This window comes from Tachyglossus aculeatus, chromosome 15 (assembly GCF_015852505.1).
Source record: "Tachyglossus aculeatus isolate mTacAcu1 chromosome 15, mTacAcu1.pri, whole genome shotgun sequence".
NCBI classification, from domain to species: domain Eukaryota; kingdom Metazoa; phylum Chordata; class Mammalia; order Monotremata; family Tachyglossidae; genus Tachyglossus; species Tachyglossus aculeatus.
Genome location: NC_052080.1, coordinates 23,849,386 through 23,872,454, shown reverse-complemented (window position 1 = coordinate 23,872,454; position 23,069 = coordinate 23,849,386). Strand labels below are relative to the sequence as shown.

The following is a 23,069-nucleotide window of genomic DNA, read 5'->3' as shown; positions in this document are numbered from 1 at the left end:
CTGTTTTGTTTAAATAGTCCACACTGTCGGCGGTGCCAGAGCCCCATTGGCCGGCCGGGGCCATCCCCTCCCCGCTGCTGATGTCAAACGCGCCCTCCTCCATCCCCAGCCGGGCCCGAGGCTGGCAGCATCATCATCAATCGTATTGATTGAGCGTTTACTATGTGCAGAGCACTGTACTAAGCGCTTGGGAAGTACAAATTGGCAACATAGAGAGACAGCCCCTACCCAACAGTGGGCTCACAGCCGTGCCAACCCCCCGGGGGGGGGGGGGGGCACCAGGCCCACCCGGAGGGGAGGAGGAAGGGAGGGAAGGAGGTGTGGCCCATCCAGAGCCCTCCCTCGTCCCCGGGAGCCAAGGTGGGAGTGGGCTGCGGCCCTGCCCCAATTCCCTGCCCCCGAACCGGGCAGCACCCCTGGTCTGCGGGCACTCCTTTCCTCCTCCAAGCCGGCACCCCACCTTCTTCACCCGCAATCCGTTCCTGGGGACGGCCAGAGGAAAGGCCCATCGCCCCATTTTTTGTCGTTGTTCTATTCTCATTTATTTTTTTTGGTGGGTGTGCGTGTGCAGGGAGTTTTATCGGTTTTAATTGAATGCATGGGGCCGGGTATGCCTTGAACTGGCGGTGTGTCCCCCTCCTTTGTGATTTGGGGGCGGGGAGACCACCGAGGCCCCCTCCCTCCCCTCTCCCAGAAGAGAAGGGACGGCGCCCATCGCAGCCCGGCCCCGATCGGGCCATGCCCTCCGTTTGAGGAGGAGGAAGGAGGCGAGGACCGTGTCGGGGTCTCCCGTGTGCCTCGTTCCTGCTCGGGGAGGGGAGAAGACTGGGGGCTGCCCGGGGGGGGAGGACTCCCCCCCCCCCGCCTTGCCCTCCACCGTCCCGGGATCCGTCTTGGCGGCCTCTCCCGCCCTTCCCACCGAGGTGTCGCAGCCTTGCAGCCCGGCGTTGGGAATATGCTCTTGAAGGAGTACCGGATTTGCATGCCTCTGACCGTGGAAGAGGTAAGTTCCCGGGAACCGGCCAGGAAACTCACCCCCCAATCCCCGGGGCGGGGGGCCTTCCTTCCACTTCTGCCCTCGCCAAGGCCGGCTCCTCCGCGAAACTGGAAAGGAAATCCTGCTCCAGCCGCAGTAGCAGCACCTTTCCCCCCTTCTAGACTGTGAGCCCGTGTTTGGGCTCTGTATGTTGCCGACTTGGACTTCCCAAGCGCTTAGTACAGTGCTCTGCACACAGTAAGCGCTCTGTAAATACGACTGATTGATTGTTCGAGCCGCAGTAGCAGCAACTCCCCCTTCTAGACTGTGAGCCCGTGTTTGGGCTCTGTATGTTGCCGACTTGGACTTCCCAAGCGCTTAGTACAGTGCTCTGCACGCAGTAAGCGCTCTGTAAATACGACTGATTGATTGTTCGAGCCGCAGTAGCAGCAACTCCCCCTTCTAGACTGTGAGCCCGTGTTTGGGCTCTGTTTGTTGCCGACTTGGACTTCCCAAGCGCTTAGTACAGTGCTCTGCACACAGTAAGCGCTCAGTAAATACGACTGATGGATTGTTCGAGCCGCAGTAGCAGCAACTCCCCCTTCTTGACTGTGAGCCCGTGGTTGGGCTCTGTATGTTGCCGACTTGGACTTCCCAAGCGCTTAGTACAGTGCTCTGCACACGGTAAGCGCTCAGTAAACTCTGCACATAGTAAGCGCTCAATAAATACGATTGATGATGATGACTGATTGATTGTTCGAGCCGCAGTAGCAGCAACTCCTCCTTCTAGACTGTGAGCCCGTGGTTGGGCTCTGTATGTTGCCGACTTGGACTTCCCAAGCGCTTAGTACAGTGCTGTGCACACAGTAAGCGCTCAGTAAACACGACTGATTGATTGTTCGAGCCGCAGTAGCAGCAACTCCCACTTCTAGACTGCGAGCCCGTGGTTGGGCTCTGTGTGTCTCTATATGTTGCCGACTTGTACTTCCCAAGCGCTTAGTCCAGTGCTCTGCACACAGTAAGCGCTCTGTAAATAGTAATAATAATTTTGGCATTTGTTAAGCGCTTACTATGTGCAAAGCACTGTTCTAAGCGCTGGGGGGTACAAAGTGATCAGGTTGGCCCACGTGGGGCTCACAGTCTTAATCCCTATTTTACAGATGAGGGAACTGAGGCTCAGAGAAGTTAAGTGACTTGCCCAAGGTCACACAGCAGATATGTGGCGGAGCTGGGATTCGAACCCATGACCTCTGACTCTAAAGCCCGTGATCTTTCCACTGAGCCACGCTGCTTCTCCAAATACGATTGATTGATTGTTCAAGCCGCAGTAGCAGCAACTCCCCCTTCTAGACTGTGAGCCCGTGGTTGGGCTCTGTGTGTCTCTATATGTTGCCGACTTGTACTTCCCAAGCGCTTAGTACAGTGCTCTGCACACAGTAAAAGCTCTGTAAATACGATTGATTGATTGTTCAAGCCGCAGTAGCAGCAACTCCCCCTTCTAGACTGTGAGCCCGTGGTTGGGCTCCGTGTGTCTCTATATGTTGCCGACTTGTACTTCCCAAGCGCTTAGTACAGTGCTCTGCACACAGTAAGTGCCCAATAAGTACGATTGAATGAATGAGTGAGCAACAGCAACCAAAAGGGGGTGGGGGGGCTGGATCATTGTATTTAGTGCCCGTAAATGCGGTGAGTGTGGTGGGTCATAGGGAAGCCGTGTGGGTTAGTGGAAAGAGCACGGGCTTCGGGGTCAGAGGTCATGGGTTCGAATCCCGGCCCACCACTTAGCTGTGTGACTGGTCAAGTCGATTAACTTCCCTGTGCCTCAATTACCTCATCTGTAAAAATGGGAACTAAGACTGTGAGCCCCACGTGGGACAACCTGATCACCTTCTATCTACCCCAGCGCTTAGAACAGTGCTTTGCATATAGTAAGCACTTAACAAACACTATTATTATTATTATTATTATTATTATTATGGCTTTCTTGACCAGTGCAAGAAGGGCAGGTTAGAACAGTGCTTTGCATATAGTAAGCGCTTAGCAAACACTATCATTACTATTATTATTATTATAGCTGTCTTGACCAGTGCAAGAAGAGCAGGTTAGAACAGTGCTTTGCATACAGTAAATGCTTAACAAACACTATCATTATTATTATTATTATTATTATTATAGCTTTCTTGACCAGTGCAAGAAGGGCAGGTTAGAACAGTGCTTTGCATATAGTAAGCACTTAACAAACACTGTTATTATTTTTATTATTATTATGGCTTTCTTGACCAGTGCAAGAAGGGCAGGTTAGAACAGTGCTTTGCATATAGTAAGCGCTTAACAAACACTATTATTATTATTATTATTATTATTATGGCTTTCTTAACCAGTGCAAGAAGGGCAGGTTAGAACAGTGCTTTGCATATAGTAAGCGCTTAACAAACACTATCATTATTATTATTATTATTGTGGCTTTCTTGACCAGTGCAAGAAGGGCAGGTTAGAACAGTGCTTTGCATACAGTAAGCGCTTAACAAACACTATCATTATTATTATTATTATTATAGCTTCCTTGACCAGTGCAAGAAGGGCAGGTTAGAACAGTGCTTTGCATATAGTAAGCGCTTAACAAACACTGTTATTATTTTTATTATTATTATGGCTTTCTTGACCAGTGCAAGAAGGGCAGGTTAGAACAGTGCTTTGCATATAGTAAGCGCTTAACAAACACTATTGTTATTATTATTATGGCTTTCTTGACCAGTGCAAGAAGGGCAGGTTAGAACAGTGCTTTGCATATAGTAAGCGCTTAGCAATCACTATCATTACTGTTATTATGGCTTTCTTGACCGGTGCAAGAAGGGCAGGTTAGAACAGTGCTTTGCATATAGTAAGCGCTTAACAAACACTATCATTATTATAATTATTGTGGCTTTCTTGACCAGTGCGAGAAGGGCAGGTCCCGACCAAAGGCCGTAGGGATTGTGAAAGATTGGATGTAACTTCCCATTCCCCGAAAAGTCACCCTGAAGCTTTAGTGGTGGGATCCTGGAGCTTTTAGGTCGGGTGATGGGTCAGCTGGCATGGGCCATCCCCCCTCCTCCCCCAGGTAGGTAGGTGCAGGGGTTAGGGGTGGGTGCAGCTGGTTGCCCCACGTGGCTGCGCCTCGGGTCAGAGAACTCCGGACTTTGGAGAATGGTGATGGTATTTGTTCAGCGCTTCCCATGTGCCAAGCACTGTTCTAAGCGCTGGGGGTAGATACAAGGTAATCAGGTTGCCCCACGTGGGGCTGACAGACCTCATCCCCGTTTTCCAGATGAGGGGACTGAGGCCCACAGAAGTGAAGTCACTTGCCCGAAGTCACACAGCTGACAGGTGGCGGAGTCGGGATTAGAACCCAAGCCCTTGCTTTTCCCACTAAGCCACGCTGCTAGGAGTGTGAGTGTGTGTCTGTGTGAGTGTGTGTCTGTGTGTGCTTGTGTGTTGGGGGGGTCACCCCCACGCCAAGCCCCCTCCTAGAAGGGTAGTCGTGGGTCCTTAGACCCCCGGATTTCTGGGTGCCTAGGGGACCTGGGCTACCCCAGATCCCAGTTGCTTCAATCGTATTGATTGAGCGCTCACTGTGTGCAAAGCACTGTACTCGGCGCTTGAATTCCTCCAACCTGTCTGGCAGCTGCTCTTTAGGAAACGATCTCGTCCCGCAAACTTTCTCTCTCTCCCCCTCCCCCATTCATTCAGGCATATTTATTAAGCGCTTACTGTGTGCACAGCACTGTACTAAGCGCTTGGGAAAGTACAATGCAACCATAAAACATACAATGGAATTTCCCATAACATACATTAAATCTAGGTAATTTTTGTCTTCCCTTTCTCTCTCTCTCCTACCCCCCAACCATTCTCTCTGTCTGCGTCTCTCTCTTCCTTCTGTTTTATTTTTTTTTCCGGGTTTTTGGATTTTGCGGGAGCTGTCGGTGGGTCGGAGGCTGCTGCTGGGCCGCAGGATGGCGCTTCCTGAACGCGTTTCCCCCCTGTGCCCGGTGCGGATCCCCCTTCGCTCCTCGTCCTTTTCCTCTTCGTCCTGCTGCGGATCGTGGATCGATCCCAGCCGGAGTAACGCGGGGGGCCCTTCTGCCCATTTTTCCAGCCTCTGCATCCTCCATCCTCACCCCGTGCCAATCAGAGCATTCGCCACACCCCGATTCTCCAAAGGATTCTCCAGGGTGCGCCTTCTGCCCCATTCTTTTTAGATCTGCCTCAGTTTAGCCCTCGGACCCCAGCTGGGGACTGGGGGAGTGGATGGGGAACGCAAATCAGTCCCTTTTCCTCAGGTTTTGGAGAAGGCTTCTCCCCACCCCCATTGTGTTTGTTAACTTAGGTGCAGATTTCATTTTACGGTCCCCTTCTCCACCCCACCGTTGTGGTGGGAAACTTAGATTTGGCTGGAAATGGATGTGGGGCTTTATTAGTGCTAATGATGTGCCAAGCACTGTGCTAAGGGAAATGCGATCCCTTGTCACAAAGGGCTGGGAGTTAGGGCCAAGGGTGGATTTCTGGGGCAGTGAGAGACATTTTTTAATATTACACGTCTAGACTGGAGACTTCAGTTAAGCGATATGTTTTTCGAACAGTTGCCTTAGGCCTAAAGCACATCTTCTGGGCTCTTCTTTCCTCATCCCCAGCTACTTTAGGGACATAAAGACACTTTGGCAGGTTAAAGCATACTTCATGCTGCTGCCCGGATTATCTTTGTCCAGAAACGCTCTGGACATATTACTCCCCTCCTCAAAAACCTCCAATGGCTACCGATCAATCTGCGCATCAGGCAGAAACTCCTCACCCTGGGCTTCAAGGCTGTCCATCCCCTCGCCCCCTCCTACCTCACCTCCCTTCTCTCCTTCTACTGCCCAGCCCGCCCCCTCCGCTCCTCCACCACTAATCTCCTCACTGTACCTCGCTCTCGCCTGTCCCGCCATCGACCCCCGGCCCACGTCCTCCCCCGGGCCTGGAATGCCCTCCCTCTGCCCATCCGCCAAGCTAGCTCTCTTCCTCCCTTCAAGGCCCTGCTGAGAGCTCACCTCCTCCAGGAGGCCTTCCCAGACTGAGCCCCTTCTTTCCTCTCCCCCTCGTCCCCCTCTCCATCCCCCCGTCTTACCTCCTTCCCTTCCCCACAGCACCTGTATATATGTATATATGGTTGTACATATTTATTACTCTATTTATTTATTTATTTATTTATTTTACTTGTACATTTCTATCCTACTTATTTTATTTTGTTGGTATGTTTGGTTCTGTTCTCTGTCTCCCCCTTTTAGACTGTGAGCCCACTGTTGGGTAGGGACTGTCTCTATGTGATGCCAATTTGTACTTCCCAAGCGCTTAGTACAGTGCTCTGCACATAGTAAGCGCTCAATAAATACGATTGATTGATTGATTGATTGATTGAAGGGTTTCTCTACACTGCCCAAGGATACTTCCTCTATTTTTGTCTGGATCTTGAATGGGGACTTCTTTTAGACTGTGAGCCCACTGTTGGGTAGGGACTGTCTCTATATGTTGCCAACTTGTACTTCCCAAGCGCTTAGTACAGTGCTCTGCACACAGGAAGCGCTCAATAAATATGATTGATTGACTTGTTGCATGGAAACCCAAAAAGGTCGGGGGAGGGGGGCGGGCAGGAGGGGGTCCCTTGGTCCATTTAGTAAAGACATCAATTAATTTGTTGGTGAATGCCCTCCATTCCTAATTGGCCAACTGAATAAACTTGACTTTTCTATTACATAGTTAATCTTTTCTGTTACATAGTTAATATGCCCTGTGTTGAGAAAGATGTGGTATTTTCAAGCTGATCTCAAAGTTCTCCATAGTGCTAAAGCCCCGTGCATTGAGAAAGTGGAGCACTTCTTTCCATTTCTTGAAAGAAAGTGTTTACACAGGTATGCAGGTGCTATACCCAGGACTGCACTTCTGAGTCCGCTGCAGCTGTTGATTTTACTTCCGCAGAATGAAACCTAAACCAAGCTTATAGAAATCTAGTTTCTGTTGTTTAACAGTCACAGTTAATTAGTAACAAGTTCCTCACTTTTAGAGATGGGTTCTTTTGGACAGTTTCATGATGACTGTAGGAAAGGGAAATTGTTCTTGGAAGAAGAGAAATTAAATGTTCTCAACCAAATGGAAGCCAGTGGACACCTGAAATGTTGATCTAATTCCGGTCTCTCCCTTTGTCAGTAGGCTTGTTTGCACCAGTTTGGAAGTACAGTGCAGACAGTAGCAGAATGATGATTGTAGGAAAGGGAAATTGGTCTTGGAAGAAGAGAAATTAAATGTTCTCAACCAGATGAAAGCCAGTGGACACCTGAAATGTTGATCTAATTCCAGTCTCTCCCTTTGTCAGTAGGCTTGTTTGCACCAGTTTGGAAGTATAGTGCAGACAGTAGCAGAACAAGATGCCAAATTAGATATTTTTCGTACATCAATATCAGAATAGAAAGTCTCAGGCAAATTGTGACATTGCAGAAAGTCACATCTCCAAGATTTACTTTTTAAGAAAGAAAACTCTCCTAGTAAAACATCATTCTCCTCCTCAGCTCTTATCTTTGTTTCTCTTCTGATTGTAAGGATGTTGATATGTTTCTATTCTTGTATGTTACCCTACTGGCCGTCGGGCTGATGCATATGAGGAATGAAGGTGTCTTTTTTTAATTGCGTTTTCACATTTGATGGAATGGTAATTTGTTCAATATAGGTTAAAATAAAGTGTGGACTAAACTTCAATGTATATAAATCCCCAACATAAAATCTTTAGTTTTTTTGAGTTTGTGCCTTTTTCACTTAGTTTAATGTTGATTTATGTGCCTTGGGTGGGAGGTAGCTTGGAAAAAAATGTCAGACCATCCTATACAGTGTGGTGTTGTTCTGTTCTTCCCTCTGACAATGAGCGTGGGCCCTTCATACCTGATGTATTGGGTTTGTAGAAAGTTTGCATCTGACCACATTTTTGACAGCAGTTTGTTGTTAGGGAATGAATCCAGAATTTCTCATGTCACAAAGGGCCCAAAGGGATGGAGAAGAAGCTGGGTGGGGGTGGGGGTGGAGGGGTGCTTAGGTTTAATGTGCTTTGTGCCAACAAAATCTTTTATGAGCCCTATTGCTGACACAGATGCCTAGGTACAGCAGATAATGTTTGTTTTTAGCATTAATCAGTCAGTGGAATTTGAGTGCCTACTGTGTGCACAGCACTGTACTGAGAGCTCGGGAGAATACAGTACAACAGAGTTGGTAGGCACTTAGCCTGCCCACATCAAGTTTACAGTTTAGACCTTGAATTTGGCATTTCTTTTTTTTCCCCATTGGTGAAGAACAGTGGCTGCTTCGATTTTGGTCTTGTAATTGTTTCCCAGGCTGTGAGATGGAGCACTATCGTGTTGAAAGAATAACGATATTTGGAAACAGTGTAAATTTTCATGACTATTTTTAAAAGCCAGTTGAAAGGGAGTTATTTAGACTCCCAGTGTATCCTAAAACCCCCCTAAACTGGCACATTATTCCTAATAATTAAAAATTAAAAGAGGAAAGACATTAGCCTTTGTTTGTTTCTTTATTACAGAGCCTGTAGCAAGCTCCTAAATCCCTTTGGAGCTACCCACAAACTTCTACTTCTGGTTTGAGCAGGTACTGAACCAATAAAACACAAAAAGGAGGAGGCAACTTAATTTAAGAATGAATTTTTCTCCATACTACAGTGTTGGGTAGAAACCTTTTTAATCAGCTATTAAAAATCAGTTACATGTATCCTTTTTAAGCAGCTATTAAAAATCAGTTACATGTATATGAGTGAGCCCATACAAAGTGATGCTTACCCCACTTTGTTTTGGGAGAAGAATTCAGATGGTATCTATCAATAATAATGTGTTCATATTGATGGTAGCCTTCTGGGGATGGTAATTACCTGTCTGATCGAGTGGAAAAGTACAGGGTGATTTTCAAAACATCTGACACTGAAAATGATAGTTCTAAAAACTCAGAAACATTTCCTGTTGCTTCACATTATTTAATGAAATACAGTCATTACTGTCTCTGGAGGGTGTGCTGTGAACACTGAAGTGCTCATGAGTTTCTTTGCAGAAAGCCACATGACCTCCCAGAAGAATAGAAGGTTTTCACCATCAGTACATCAGCTCAAGAGTATAGGGTGCCATCTTCAATGACCCTTTTATTAGGGAAATATGTTGAGCAGGGAGGAGAAGGAGCGGCCTCTGTGCAGACCATCAGCAGAGCTAGCAATCTGTCGGTCAATCAGTGATATTTAGTGAGTGCTTATTGTGTGCAGAGCTCTGTACTAAGCACTTGGGAGAGTACAGTATGCTCAGGTTCTTGAATCACCAGATCGAGGTTCACCTGTCATTTCCTACAGGAGACTCCATCACGTGTGGATCAGGAACTATTTAAATTCCATGCTGTTTTGGTAGTGAAAAACAGCATCCATTTCAAGGCTCTGGGTCTTTTGAAAATGATCCCGTGTATCCGGGTCCTTTGCTTTAGGAACTCAAGTGAAGGCCCAAGCACCCATGTCTGGTCTTGCGTGCGTTGGCCCGGGTGAGCAGATAGCTTTGAAATGTTCTCTGAAAATTAACTACTGTACCAGCAAAGCAGCCCTGCCCTGAACATAAGGCCCGAGTTATTGAAATGCACTCTACTCAGTCTTGCATCTTCGGCAGGTTTGGTGCGTTCAGAGCGGAAAACGCAGGTGTGTTAGGGTACCACCTGCAAAGCTGGCCTTCACCACCCGTTGCCCGGAATCGGTTGAGAGCTCCCGAGATTCCCGGTGGTGACTTAAATGAGAGTGGAGGTGGAGAGGGGCGGGGAAGAAGTAGGCTGTGGGAGATGAAACCTAAGGGTGTAAATACCTCAATATAAAAAGTTCATCGGAGGCATGCAGCAGTTGGTGCTATCCAGTCAACTGATGCAAGAACTCGTACTTTTCAAAATTGGCCTTGCGGAAGGCCACGTTAGCCCATTCTGGAAGAAGTGTTGACATAGTGAAATGGGAAATGACAGCCAAGTCTCCCCTTTTACAATAGTCCACCCCATCGAACAAAGTGCCGCAGTTGCTTGGAGTCATATTCTTCCCCACTTAGTCTCATTGGACCCTTCTTTCTGGAGGCGTGAGTTTATGCCAGTCAAACCCAATGCAGCCTTGTCTCCCAAATATCTTGGGCAGTCCAGCATGCACCGCTGTTATTGTCTCAGGTGAGAGAAGTTCTCTGGAAGAAGGTGAAGGTCTCTGCGTGACCTCAAGTAAGTCGCTTAATCTCTCCCTGGGCCTTTCCTCGTCTGTAAAATGGGAAAGTTACTTGCTGCCTCCAGCTTTCAGCATGTGAGCTCTGTGTGAGATAGGACTGTGTCATATTTGGTCTTCTTGTACCTACTCCAGCACCTAATAAGTGCTTCATAAATTCCCTAATAACTACTGTTTAGCTTTGAGATGTTCAAGATACGTCCTCGGGTTTGTTTCGTGTCTACTATTAACATCGTGTGTAACTTTCTTTCCCTCACATTGCAGCTTTTGGCTCGGTTGACAACTCTGTCTTTGAAAGGCTGTAACTTTTCTCTTAAAAGCCCTAAAGTTGCTTGTAGATTAGTATCTGGCCCTCCTATTTCTTGGGTAGTGAAATATTCATCTGTCTTGAGCTGCTAAGTGAAGTTTTGTGAGGAGGTAGCGAGATGCAGTCACTGAACTCTGGTGGTCGTCAACTCTGGGAAAACTTCAGCTGGAGGATCTGCACTGTTAGTGTTTGTTCTGATTTTTTGGCTCTTTTTGTAACAGTGAAATCTAGTTAAGAGTTTAGATAGCAAAAAGCACAAGCTTGCCGTGTCCAGTTGCCAGCAGGATCAAAATTTCTTGGCTTTCTAGAATGATGGTGATGAATCCTGTTGGAATCCAATCTAGCCTTTGGCTAAGAATGAAATATACTAGAAGGCTGATTACCATACCAAAATTAGTTCAGATAAACCAAAATTTTAGATCGCTTATCCAAGATAGCTAAACCTAGTGCAGTTTGGTTATCTCAGATAAGCACACTCCCACCACCTGATAGGGTTTTTTTATTATTATTATCCAAACTAGGATCTGTGAATAACGGACAATAGGCCAATTGGTTTTCCATTATATGTACAGTTTTCTAGAGTGAGCACCCAGAACCCTTTTGAAACAGTGGCAGTTGAGCCTAGAGCTGGGGCCAAATTGTGATGTGGAGGCCACAGACGTGTGTGTTATTTTGGTTATTTTCAAGAAAAGCTCCATACATGTGTAAGTAATACTGTTTGAAGTGAACTCTCCTTGAAATGTGGGTAATCACCCACACATTTTTACAAATGTATTTCTTTATAAGTTTAAATGTGAGTTTTAACCTCTGTGTAAGCTATGTGTGTTTTGTCCTTTTGTATAAGTGTAATTATATAAGTTTACTAGTAAATACTATTTATGTTGGTTTAGAGGCATTGTTACAATGCTGCCCGATTTACTTTAGTGCCATTGTCAATTATCAAATGCAGGTAATGGTTGTTGGGTTCACACCTTAGCTGAGGTTTCTGCATGCCTGGAATCAGTTTCTCCATGCAAGATTCAACGTGCTTCAGCTGGTTCCTCTGAGAATTTATCTGGTTCTAGGAAGTTCATTCATTCATTCAATCATATTTATTGAGCGCTTACTGTGTGCAGAGCACTGTACTGAGCTCTTTGGAGAATACAGTACAACAATAAAGTGTCACATGCCCTGCCCACAATGAGCCAAAAGTCTAGACGGGGAGATGGATATTAATATAAATAAATAAATTACAGATATGTACTTAAGTGTTGTGGGGCTAGGCCGGGGGAAGTACAAAGGGAGCAAGTCAGAGTGCCGCACGAAGTGGCTCGGTGGAAAGAGCCCGGGCTTGGGAGTCAGAGGTCGTGGGTTCTAATCCCTGCCCCACCACTTGTCTGCTGTGTGACCTTGGGCAAGTCACTTCACTTCTCTGGACCTCAGTTCCCTCATCTGTAAAATAGGGATTAAGCCTGTGAGCCCCACATGGGACAACCTGAATACCTTGTATCCCCCCCAGCGCTTAGAGCAGTGCTTGGCACATAGTAAGCGCTTGACGTATACCAACATTATTAATCATATAGCTTTAATTCTGTTTGTCATATAGCTTTAATTCTATTTGTTCTGATGATTTTGACACCTGTCTACATGTTTTGTTTTGTTGTCTGTCTCCCCCTTCTAGACCGTGAGCCTGTTGTTGGGTAGGGATCGTCTCTATATGTTGCCGACTTGTACTTTCCAAGCGCTTAGTCCAGTGCCCTGCACACAGTAAGCGCTCAGTAAATACAATTGAATGAGTGAGAAGAGGAAAGTCGGAGAAAGCCCCTTGGAGATGTGCCTTCAAGAAGGATTTGAAGAGGGTGGGGGAGTAATTGTCTATTGGATTTGCGGCGGGAGGGCGTTCCAGTCGAGAGGCACGACGTGGGCGAGGGTTCGGCGGCGAGATAGATGACATGGAGGCACAGTGAGGAGGTTAGCACTAGAGGAGCAAAGTGTGCGTCCCGGGTTGTAGTAGGAGTGCAGAGAGGTGAGGTAGGAGGGGGTAAGGTGATTGAGTGCTTTGAAGCTAATGGTGAGGAGTTTTTGTTTGATGCTGAGGTGGATGGGCAACCACTGGAGTTTGTTGAGGAGTAGGGAGACACCTCCTGAAAGTTTTTGTGGAGCCGCAGAGTGAAGTAAGGACTGGAGTGGAGGGAGACGGGAAGTCGATGCAGTAATCTGGGCGGGTAGGATGAGTGACTGCATTAACCTTGTAGCAGTTTGGATGGAGAGGAAAGGGTGAATTTTGGTGGTGTTGTGAAGGTGGGACTGACAAGATTTAGTGATGGATCGAATATGTGGGTTGAATGTGAGAGAAGTCGAGGATTACGCCAAGGTTACGGGATTGTGAAGCGGGAAGGATAGTGCTGCTGTCTACAGTGATGGGAAAGTCAGGGGGAGGACGGGGTTTGGGTGGGAAGATTAGGAGCTCTGTTTTGGACATGTTAAGCTTAAGGTTCCCATCAGAGAGGCAGAAGACTTATCTTTAAACACCTTGCTTACTCGTGGATCCTTCTAACGTTACCAATCATTTATTGAGTGCTTACTGTGTGCAAAGCAGTATACTAACTGCTAAATTCATAATTCAGTTAATAATAATAAGAATAATAATAATAATAATAGCATTTATTAAAGGCTTACTATGTGCAAAGCATTGTTCTAAGTGCTGGGGAGGTTACAAGGTGATCAGGTTGTCCCACGGGGGACTCACAGTCTTAATCCCCATTTTACAGATGAGGTAACTGAGGCCCAGAGAAGTTAAGTGACTTGCCCAAAGTCACCCAGCTGACAATTGGCAGAGCCTGGATTTGAACCCATGACCTCTGACTTCAAAGCCCATGCTCTTCCCACTGAGTCACGCTGCTTCTCTTTTATTTCTATTAATGTCTGTCTCCACCTATAGACTGTGAACTTGTACTTCCCAAGCGCTTAGTACAGTGCTGTGCACACAGTAAGCACTCAGTAAATAAGACTGAATGAATGAACTGTGGGCAGGCAACATTTCTACCAACTTTGTTATATTGTACTCTCCCAAGTGCTAAATGCACAATAAATGAGTTATTGATTAATTGGGAGAGTACAATAGAACAGAGGTGGTAGAGGAGATCTTTGCCTAAATGAAGCTTAAAAGTCTGTAGGGGAAGACAGACAGTAGTCTCTCTCTGACCTTGTAAAGCTCTGGGCAGGTCTCAAGGACTCAGACAAGACTCTGTCTTGCCTTGGAAGATTTTACAATGAAATGGATTCGAAGGTGTAGTCAGCCTTCTCACCATCAAAAATGTTGATTAAGCATCTACCGTGGGCAGAGCACTGTTAAGCCCTTGGGAACCCACGGTGAAAGTCCCTGCCCTCCAGGAGTTTACTGTGGAGGAGGAAGGAGATAAGCAGTCCCAAATTGCCAAGCAAACAACTGGTGAAAGGGTAAGAGCCAAGATACAACTGATTTAACTGAGCAATAATGAAATGGTAAATAGCCAGAGATATACAGGAGTGCTAAGTAGCTATTGGGATGACATGACGGGAAGGGAAGGATTAAAAAGGGGAGGCCTCCAAGATGCAGGTTTTGGAGGGAGGCGGTTTGGTGGATTTGAGGGGGAAGGAGATCCTCGCCTAGAGAAAGATGTGATCCACCAAATCTGATTCTTTTTTTTTTCTGCACAGCACAAGGTAAAGGTTCCAAGTGGTAGATCATTAACAAGGAATGAATTTCATGTCTATTGTGTGCATAGCCCAGAACCAGAGAAGAGAAGTGGAAGGCACAGGAATTGGTCTGGGAGGAATGATGCATTTCAGAGAAGAGTGCTCAGAAAGTGTTGGGGTGGGGGGAAAGCATTCATCCAGTCCAGGACTGAGTTTTCCGAACTGTGTGTATTGTACTCTCCTAAGCGCTTAATACAGTGCTCCGTACACAGTAAGCACTCAGTAAATACCGTTGCTTGATTGGTCTGGCTATCCGATTGAGTGACCTTCCATGCTCCTGCTGGAAAAGAAGTGATGGGATCTCCCTTCGGAAATTCCAGACAAGCCTCCGTCCAGTCACAAAGGCCCGAGAATCCGTGCAAAGGAAATAATTAGAGAACTAGTGACTAGGACAGTTCTTGTCCTTGTCAGTGGTGTTCCCGCTGGGGCAGTGCGTGCAACAAGAGAGTAGGCAAACAGGGGTTAGCACAGTGTGAAGTGTATGCAAAGGTTTTATATACCAAACCCATTACTGCCATAGTGAGTGACCACAGTAAAGGCGGTTTGCTGATCTGTAGCTTTCTCAGTAGTCGCTGAGGTCCCCGTCGTCCATGTTTAGCCAACCATTTTCGGGATTTCTGCTGGGCCTGTCTACCTCAGGAAATGTCTCAGGTATTTCTTCAGACAGAAACCTTCACAACTGATGGCTCCGCTCCAGCAGGCACTCCCCTATTTCTGGCTCTTTCACCTTCCCCTTCGAACTTTGGGAAAACAAAAGTGCCAAGTGTTTGGTTGCCGAGTCTCCACCAGAAGCAAATACTCTTATTGAACAATTACCAGAAACTAGCTGAACTGAAGCCTGGACCAGGCCAGAGCCTGAAAACCAGGCCCTTCAGTACAGTGAATTATTAGCAGCGCAAAATGCAGTTTGTTAACTTAGAAACGCCGAGGCCGGTGCTTACTAAAGTTTGACATCAAAGATGAAAGTGAGTCATTCTGTCACTTCCTAGTGTGCTGACTGAAGGGACCCACCCTTCAAACCCTTTTAGGTCTATAGAGGAAGGAGTCTTGTGTAAACAGTTGATGATCTGATGGGCAAGATCAAATATGAAAAATGACTTTCTCCTCTTCTGTCCTCTTTATTCTCCCCTTTCCAATTCGGATGAGCCGCGACCTTCTAGTTTCCCTATTCTTCCCGAGTTAAAGCAGAAGGCATCAGCAGTTCATTTCTTTCATAGTCTAGCTTGCTTATCATTAGGGCTGTTTCTCCAATTGAATCAAAAACAAATTGAGCCAAACACATTTATTTGATGGCAACCTACATATAGTGCAACCTAGGTGGTCTGTGAACGACGAACTTCTAAAAAGAAAAGAAAAATCCTTCTCTGTTCTCCAAGTCTGGTAGAACAGGTTGGTTCTGGCATGAAAGCCAGATTTTGAACCTGGAAGCTGGAGAGATCATCCAGGCTGTGGGTAAATATTTGCGAACTGAGAAGAGAGACTGAATGATTCCTAGCAGTAGAAGAAGTAATAGTGCTTCTTGGGGAGGCAGCGTGGCTCAGTGGAAAGAGCCCGGGCTTTGGAGTCAGAGGTCATGGGTTAAATCCCGGCTCTGCCACTTGTCAGTTGGGTGACTTTGGGCAAGTCACTTCACTTCTCTGGGTCTCAGTTCCCTCATCTGTAAAGTGGGGATTAAGACTGTGAGCCCCCCACGGGGCAAGCTGATCACCTTGTAACCTCCCCAGCGCTTAGAACAGTGCTTTGCACATAGTAACCGTTTAATAAATGCCATTATTATTATTATTAATAGTACTATACTAACCACTTGGAAAGGTACAACAGAAGTCCAAGACACAGTTTCTGTCCACAGGGAACTTGCACTCTAAAGAGGGAGACAGACTTAACAGTTATAACTGAAGACCATTGGAGCCGAAACATTAAAGTTTTATTAATTCTCATTTTGGGGGTAGTCCAGTTTGATGTGCTGAGGATTGACTGGGATATTTTTAATTATATTCTATTTTTGAACCCTGAAGACTTGCATACTTCTCCAGCAAAACCATCTCATTTGCTTTTCTTTGTATGCCTCCTTTCCTTCCCCCAAACCCCTTGTGGTTTTGGGTTTTTTTCCCCCCCCCAAGCTTATGTTGATAGATATTTGTAGAGATAACAGATTCTCCGACGTAACTCTGTTAAGAAGTATCCCCTCCCAACTTCCTGAAGGGAGTCCTGCAGGACTGAAATATCTCTGGAAAGCTGTCGGTTGCATTGGGCTGTCCGCTTATCAGTACTTCCTCCATCTTTCTGTCTCCTGAGAGATTTGTGAAAACCACTTGCCTGGTCTTGCATGATATTGGCAGTTAGGAGTTATTCGTGTTGCTTCATATCACAAGGCTTTGGGTAAGCATGACATTGCAGTCACCTTGGGGTTTACATGCTTAACAAAACAAGTCAAGCCCTGGAACAACCAAGTCATGTCATTCGTAGTGTTCCAGAAGGACATAGAGGTTTTTGTCCCCCGTTTTGTGGGTTCCCTCAGTCAGAGAATCCGGGAGCCATAGCAAGGAGCCAGGAGGCCCTGGGATTCCAAGGAGAGAAGGTTGGTGAGTACAGGGGATGGTTTTTGGCCACAGACCAATCTCTAGTGGAACAGGAGGCTGGTCTGTGGCCAAAAACCATCCCCTGCACCCACCAAGCTTAGTACCAGGCAGAGAATATTGACTTTCACAGATCGTATCTGTGAGAAAGATGTTAGTCGATGAGCAGCTGGACCTCTCTAAATGCACCTGCAAATTAAATGCAAGCAGTAACAATCACCTCCTCCTTCTAGTGTTTGGATGAGGCCCTAAAACTTAAGGCCCCCGGGTGGGTGGAAAGAGTGGGGCGTTTGGGGGAAGCAGATTGAAACAGTCAGGAGCACTTGTAGGAAACATGGTGGCGTAATTGTTTTCATTGGTTGTATTTCTAGGCCGGAGCTTAGAACTGCAGGAAATTAATCTGTCTCTTCCCATCAGAGTATATGTCACACTGTAAAGATGAATTGTAATTTTCCTTTTTTTTCTGTAAAGATGAAAAGAAATACTTTGGCTCAGAAAATCAAACTCATGTTCTACCTATCACCGTCCATGCAGTTAATAGGATCCAGTCAATATCAGTCATTTTTTGCATGAAGATCTTGGGAGCCCAGAAACACAAAAGAAATCCTTTTTTTCCCAGGCTAGGGTCTGGAGTTTTAACCATAGAGAAACTGTTGATCTTGACTCTAAAGCAAGAGTGGTTGTGCCGGTCCCAAAGAGCTGTTCCTTTCCTCTCTAGGTAGGAAGGAACAGTAAGAGGTCTTCAAAGTTCCATCCCAATCCAATAAGTAGTTTTCTTTCATCACCAGTCGTATTTATCAGCGGTGGAGTTCACTGGGTGCCTAGTCAGAACAAAACTTCTGCAGTACTATCCCAAGTGAAAGACACATGATCACAGCCCTTAAGGATCACTCGTTCTAATGAGGTGGACAAGCAGAAATCATTTACCCATCATAGGGGCAGGAGAAAGAACAAGGATATAAAAGGAGGTTGTACAAATATATTAGAGTGAAATAATTAGAAGGGTGAATGGCCAACACATATTGTAGGCCCCATCTGATTCTCCCTCCTCTTCTATTCTTCCCAGCCCCTTAAATACCCAGTCATCCCCTAGCACACTCGCCGCCCCCTCCTCTCCCACTTACCCTACTTCCCTCCTCACTAGGTCTGTCTCGTCTCTGTTCTTGTGGGGACCAGCTCCCTGACTGGGTAAGGCAGTGCTCAGGAATCCCTAAGACTGTAATACTAGGCTCCTTCTGACTTTTTCATTGTAGGGAGAAAGGCCAAAGGGGAGGGGCAGTTGGCCACTGAAATCACCTGTGCAAAAAGGCAAGAACTAGTTTTTGGACAATATAACGGGACCGCTGACTTGTCCGGTGGTTGTAGTCCAGTCATCTGAGTGGGTTTGGGTCTCAAGAATCACACCTTCCTCATAATAGTCCATAACAACTCGCAGGCCTTCCGTGTATGTAAGTTTTGAAGTGTCCTTTGATAACCTTCCCCACCAGATCACAGGGTTAGACATGGAGTGAGAGGAGCTCCCAGTCCAGCCCTAGAGCCTAGCAGGTGAGGAAAGTCTTGCGGGGAAAGGGAACAAAAAAAATGGTGCCAGCATTTTGGCACCACTTCTGGGTGATCCCCATCTTGTACCCAGGGGCAACGTAAGTTGTCTATGGCATTCCTCCTTTCCCAGAAAACTTTGCTGCCCCCACAGTGTCACTGCCATGGAGTGGACACCCCTGGCTTGTATAATTCTGGATGAGAGTTGAGACTTCTGTTGGGTATCAAATCCAAAGAATGACCGAAGGCTCATCTGTTCTCGGTGTATGAGTTAGATTACTGAAAGGGCTTGGGGATATGCCTCGAGGTGCAGTTTTGGAGGTGAAGAATCAGGATTTCTCACCTCTTTGGTCAGGGTTTCTAGGTTCAGGAAACTAGATATCTTGCTTGTCCTCTTCAGCATGCTAGATCTTGATTTGATTTTAACTTGGGTGTCAGGGAGTTGCACAACTGCCTTGGACTGCTTCTGATTTAAAATGATTATAGATTTTTTCTTCCTTTCCTATAAATGATGATGGAATCATGCCCATCTCATTATTTACTGGTAGCATATGGCATAGCTCCTGCAAGCTTGACACCCGGAGTTTAATGCCAGCATTAAATGAGAATTGTGTTTGCCGGATAAAAGCCCGCAAAATGCTTCTCAGCTTTTAGGTATCCCTTCGAAATTGATGCCCTTCGCCCTATCCAAGCATCACATAAAGAAAAAAAAAAGGCCAAACCTTCATTTAAAGCAAATACGGTGTTATCGTGATCAAGCATTTTACTGAGTTTTTTAAAAAAGTGTTACATAATATGACTTATTTTTTTTTCCCCCTCGTGATGCACAACTGTGTAAAAATTCTTCAGGTAGTGAGCTGTCTGAATAAAGCAATCTCAGTTAAGTGTGGGAGGGGACTCTACTGGAGTTCTGCCAAAATAAAATGTAGCTACCTAGATACTGTTCCCAGTTTTAAAGCCACCGTGTTATCAGTATTTAAACTCACTCCCTCACACCTGATGACCGAGGCAACTTCCCAGAGCCCTGATCAGGTCTACATTTTAAGGGTCACTTAGAACTCAGACCTTATTTCTTTTTTAAAAAATTAGTTCAAGGTAGGTCCACCCGGGAATTTAAGGCGGGGTGGAACCCGAACTGGTGTGGTTACCTTACCCCCTTTAACTATGTGGGCTGGATCCCCACTCTCATCCCACCATCATAACCAGAGTTACCCCAAACTGAACAGAAGAAGTTAAAACGATGATGCCTAGCAGTGCACCTTGGGATCAGCAGCCCCATTCATCAATGCCAAAATGGACCAAAAGCTCCAAAATATATTGCGACAGCCTCCAATTTAGGTCCCTGCAACTCAGCTGAGTCTTTGCTTTCTCATTGTTATTATTATCAGTCCAGACTGACCCGGCTCTTGGACCGAGTGCAGTCAGGATGCCCAAGCGCATGTGGACCCATGCAAGGCTCTACCGTATCTCAGCATGGCATAGTGGATAGAACACAAGCCTGGGAGTCAGAAGGTCAGGGGTTCGAATTCCGGCTCAGCCACTTGTCTTCTGTGTGACTCTGGGCAAGTCACTTCACTTCTCTGGGCCTCAGTTACCTCATCTGCAAAATGGGAATTGAGAACGTGAGCTCCACATGGGGCAGGGACTGTGTCCGACTCGATTTGTTTGTATCCAACCCAGCGCTTAATACAGTGCCTGGCACAAATACCATCCTCATTATTATTATACCTCCTTTAAAATCAAGTGTATTTAAGCATGTTTCTTCCTTGAGGGCTTTGAGACATTCCCCCTTCTCCAGAGATGGCCTGAAAAGGCTTACCAAGGCAAGGTGAAGAAAAATGACAACCGAGTGTCCGGGGATCTTTGAATCCTAAGCACGGTGATTGGAGTTGAGTAGCTGGTATATTGGTCTAGAGCCAAGATACCTGAGCTCTAGACAGTGTTCTGTTAGTGACTGTGCTTCTTTGAACAAGTCACTTAGCCTCTCTGCTTCAGTTTCTCCATCTGTTACAATGAAAACAACCATCACTGCCCCTCCCTCCCACACAAGCATGTTGAGAAATCAAAGAACCTTCAGAACTGGGGTGGAAAGATGCTACAGAAATGTAGTTGCTATTGTTACTAACCTAACATCTTTCCCCAAGAATCTCAGTTTTGGTTAATCAACACAATACAGTGCTCCATCAAAGCAGTAACCTTGGGAAACAGAGCTATTAGGGTCCTCATTTTCCAGGTGGTTAAACTAAGCTCAGGCACATGAACGAGTCATCCCAAATCAGTAAGTCAAAAGCCACAATCCAATATGCTCAGAGTGAAGGTGGCAGCATGTGGGAGAGAAGTTCTGGTGCCTTCTTTGGGTGGTCTCTAGCAGAAATAGGGTGGAACCACTGGTGTCTTGCTATTTCCATTTCGCTGTTGAGATGCAGTCTGGTGGTTACCTATTTATAAGCTGTTGCTGAGATATATTTTTTCTTTCTTTTAGTCGAGCAGCCTCCAAAATAAATAGTGTGTATTCATACGCAAGCCTTTCTCTAATTTCCTGTACTAGGTAAATGCACTTAGATTTCAGTCGACCAATAGAATACATTGAGTGCTTAACACGTGTAGCATACTGTACTGAGCACTTGGGAGAGGACAATTCAAAAGAATAATCATACTCAATCCTTGCCCACAAGGAGCTTACAGACAGCCTCGTTGGAAACCTTTTAATTTCTAGTAAGTATCCGTTAGTTGAACTTTGATGACTACATTTTCTGCCAGAACCTCAAAACAGGAGACAAACACAATGAACCACAACAGGAGAAAACGGGAATTATACCTGGGCTCTAACAGCACTAATTTAACAGAGGCTTTGACAGTGTCTAGGTGGGGATTCTGGAGGCACTTCTTCCTACTTAAACAAAGCTCCTTGTGGGAAATTCCAAGGGTTTCCCCCTAGGATGTGAGCCTGTATGGTGGAAATGTTATGTCATAGTAACCTTCTAATAGTTTATTTTCAGGACCACATGGGCTATACATTTCTATTTTAAATCTTACTCGCTGACAAAAGCCATCCCTCTTGTTTATGTTGCTATGGGGCTGTATGTCTTGCTTGGGAGTAAATATTAATGTAAAGCCTGACATTAAAAATAGATATGCTAAAATAACAGCTTAACAGGTGGCTTTGTTTTTCATCAAGGATTCATAAAACAGTTTTTTGAAGCCAGTTTAATATAACTTAATTGCCCCATTGTGCCTCAACATAGAGTCCAGCTCAAATCTCTTCCAGTGTTTTGTCCTGTCCCAACTTTATCCCATTGTGGTTATTGTTCTGTTTTCAAGCCAGAGAGGAACCAATGCAGTTTATTTCGAGATGAGCTTCCTTTGCCTATTTTGTGTAACAGGAACCCTCTCCCCTAAAATAACTGTCCCTTTTCTAACCGGGTTCTTTTTATAGGAGCAGTCCTCCCTATTTACATGGATGACCTTCTCTTTTTCTACTGTGGCTATTTTCGTCGACATTAAATGTTTCTGATGAATTGTCTTCCTGCATGGTGCTTAATCTCCAGTGAATGTGTTGCTGGAAGTTATTTTCATTTGACTTAAAGCAGCTCTGAGCAGATGTAGGGAAGAAGAGATGGCAGGGCAGACCAAGGAGCAGAAATTCTCAGGTCTGCTACAGCTCTTTCTAATCCAACCTCTCCACACTCCTGCGCTCTGAAATAAAGCCCTGTAGGAAAATTAATCTGTATTTACAGTTAGCAGTTCCCGGCTAGATTGTAAATTCCTTGTGGGCAGGTATCACGTCTGTCAGTTCTATTGTACTTTTGCAAGTATTGAGTACTGTGCTTTGCACTCAGTAGACACTCAATAAATGCTTTTGATGGATTGAGTCCCAACAATAGTAAAGTCATTTCCAGAGAGAGGAACTAAATGAAGGGTGACATCAACTTCCATTAGGGTGTAAGTTCTTGAGGGTAGGGAGTGTATGTCTTACATCGGTCGTGCTGTCCCAAGCCATCAATGCAGGGCTTGGCATTTAGCCGGTGCTCGATAAATGCCCGTGACTGATTTCCCACAAAATGCCTCAGGAAGGTGCCACCAGGCCAGTGGGCATGGGATTCTCCAGTCAACGTGGACTCTACCCCTTCATTTCTTCTCTGAAATTTCCATGCTTCCAGGGTGGGAATATTTAATTTTTAGGCCATAGCCATTATGTCACAGATCAACAGGCCCAAGACCCAGCTTGAGTCCCAAGCCTCACATCCCTTTTCTCATCTTTACCCACTTGTCACTGACCTTGTGGAGGAAGAGGCCATTCGCCTGGAGAGAGTCTTTTTTTTTCTCTTGAAGGACACATGGCTTCAAACTAATGTGAAATTAGTTTCACTAATTCATGCTAACTTCCTCACTGTGCCTCGTTCTTGCGTGTCCTGCTGTCGGGTCACCTCCTATCTCTGGCCTGGAATGCCCTTCCTTCACCCATCCGCCAAACTAGCTCTCTTCCTCCCTTCAAAGCCCTACTGAGCTCACCTCCTCCAGGAGGCCTTCCCAGACTGAACCCCCCTTTTTCTCTCCTCTTCCTCCTCCCCATCGCCCCGACTCCTTCTCTCAGCTCTGCCCCCCTCCCCGCCCCACAGCACTTGTGTATATATGTACATATTTATTATTCTATTTATTTTATTA

At 45.9% G+C, this 23,069-nt stretch overlaps 1 protein-coding gene across 3 annotated transcripts in view; it reads left to right on the top strand.

Moving 5' to 3' along the window:
* Positions 1–366: 366 nt before the first annotated feature.
* Positions 367–23,069, top strand: part of PITPNC1 (phosphatidylinositol transfer protein cytoplasmic 1) — a 175,277-nt gene continuing 152,574 nt past the window's right edge. For all 3 annotated transcript variants that reach the window (XM_038757509.1, XM_038757508.1, XM_038757510.1), the window contains exon 1: positions 367–1,003. Coding sequence is in view for 2 of the 3 variants with exons in the window: in XM_038757508.1 (XP_038613436.1) it covers positions 956–1,003 (48 nt within the window). In the remaining variant the exon portion in view is untranslated. The remainder of the gene's footprint in view (positions 1,004–23,069) is intronic.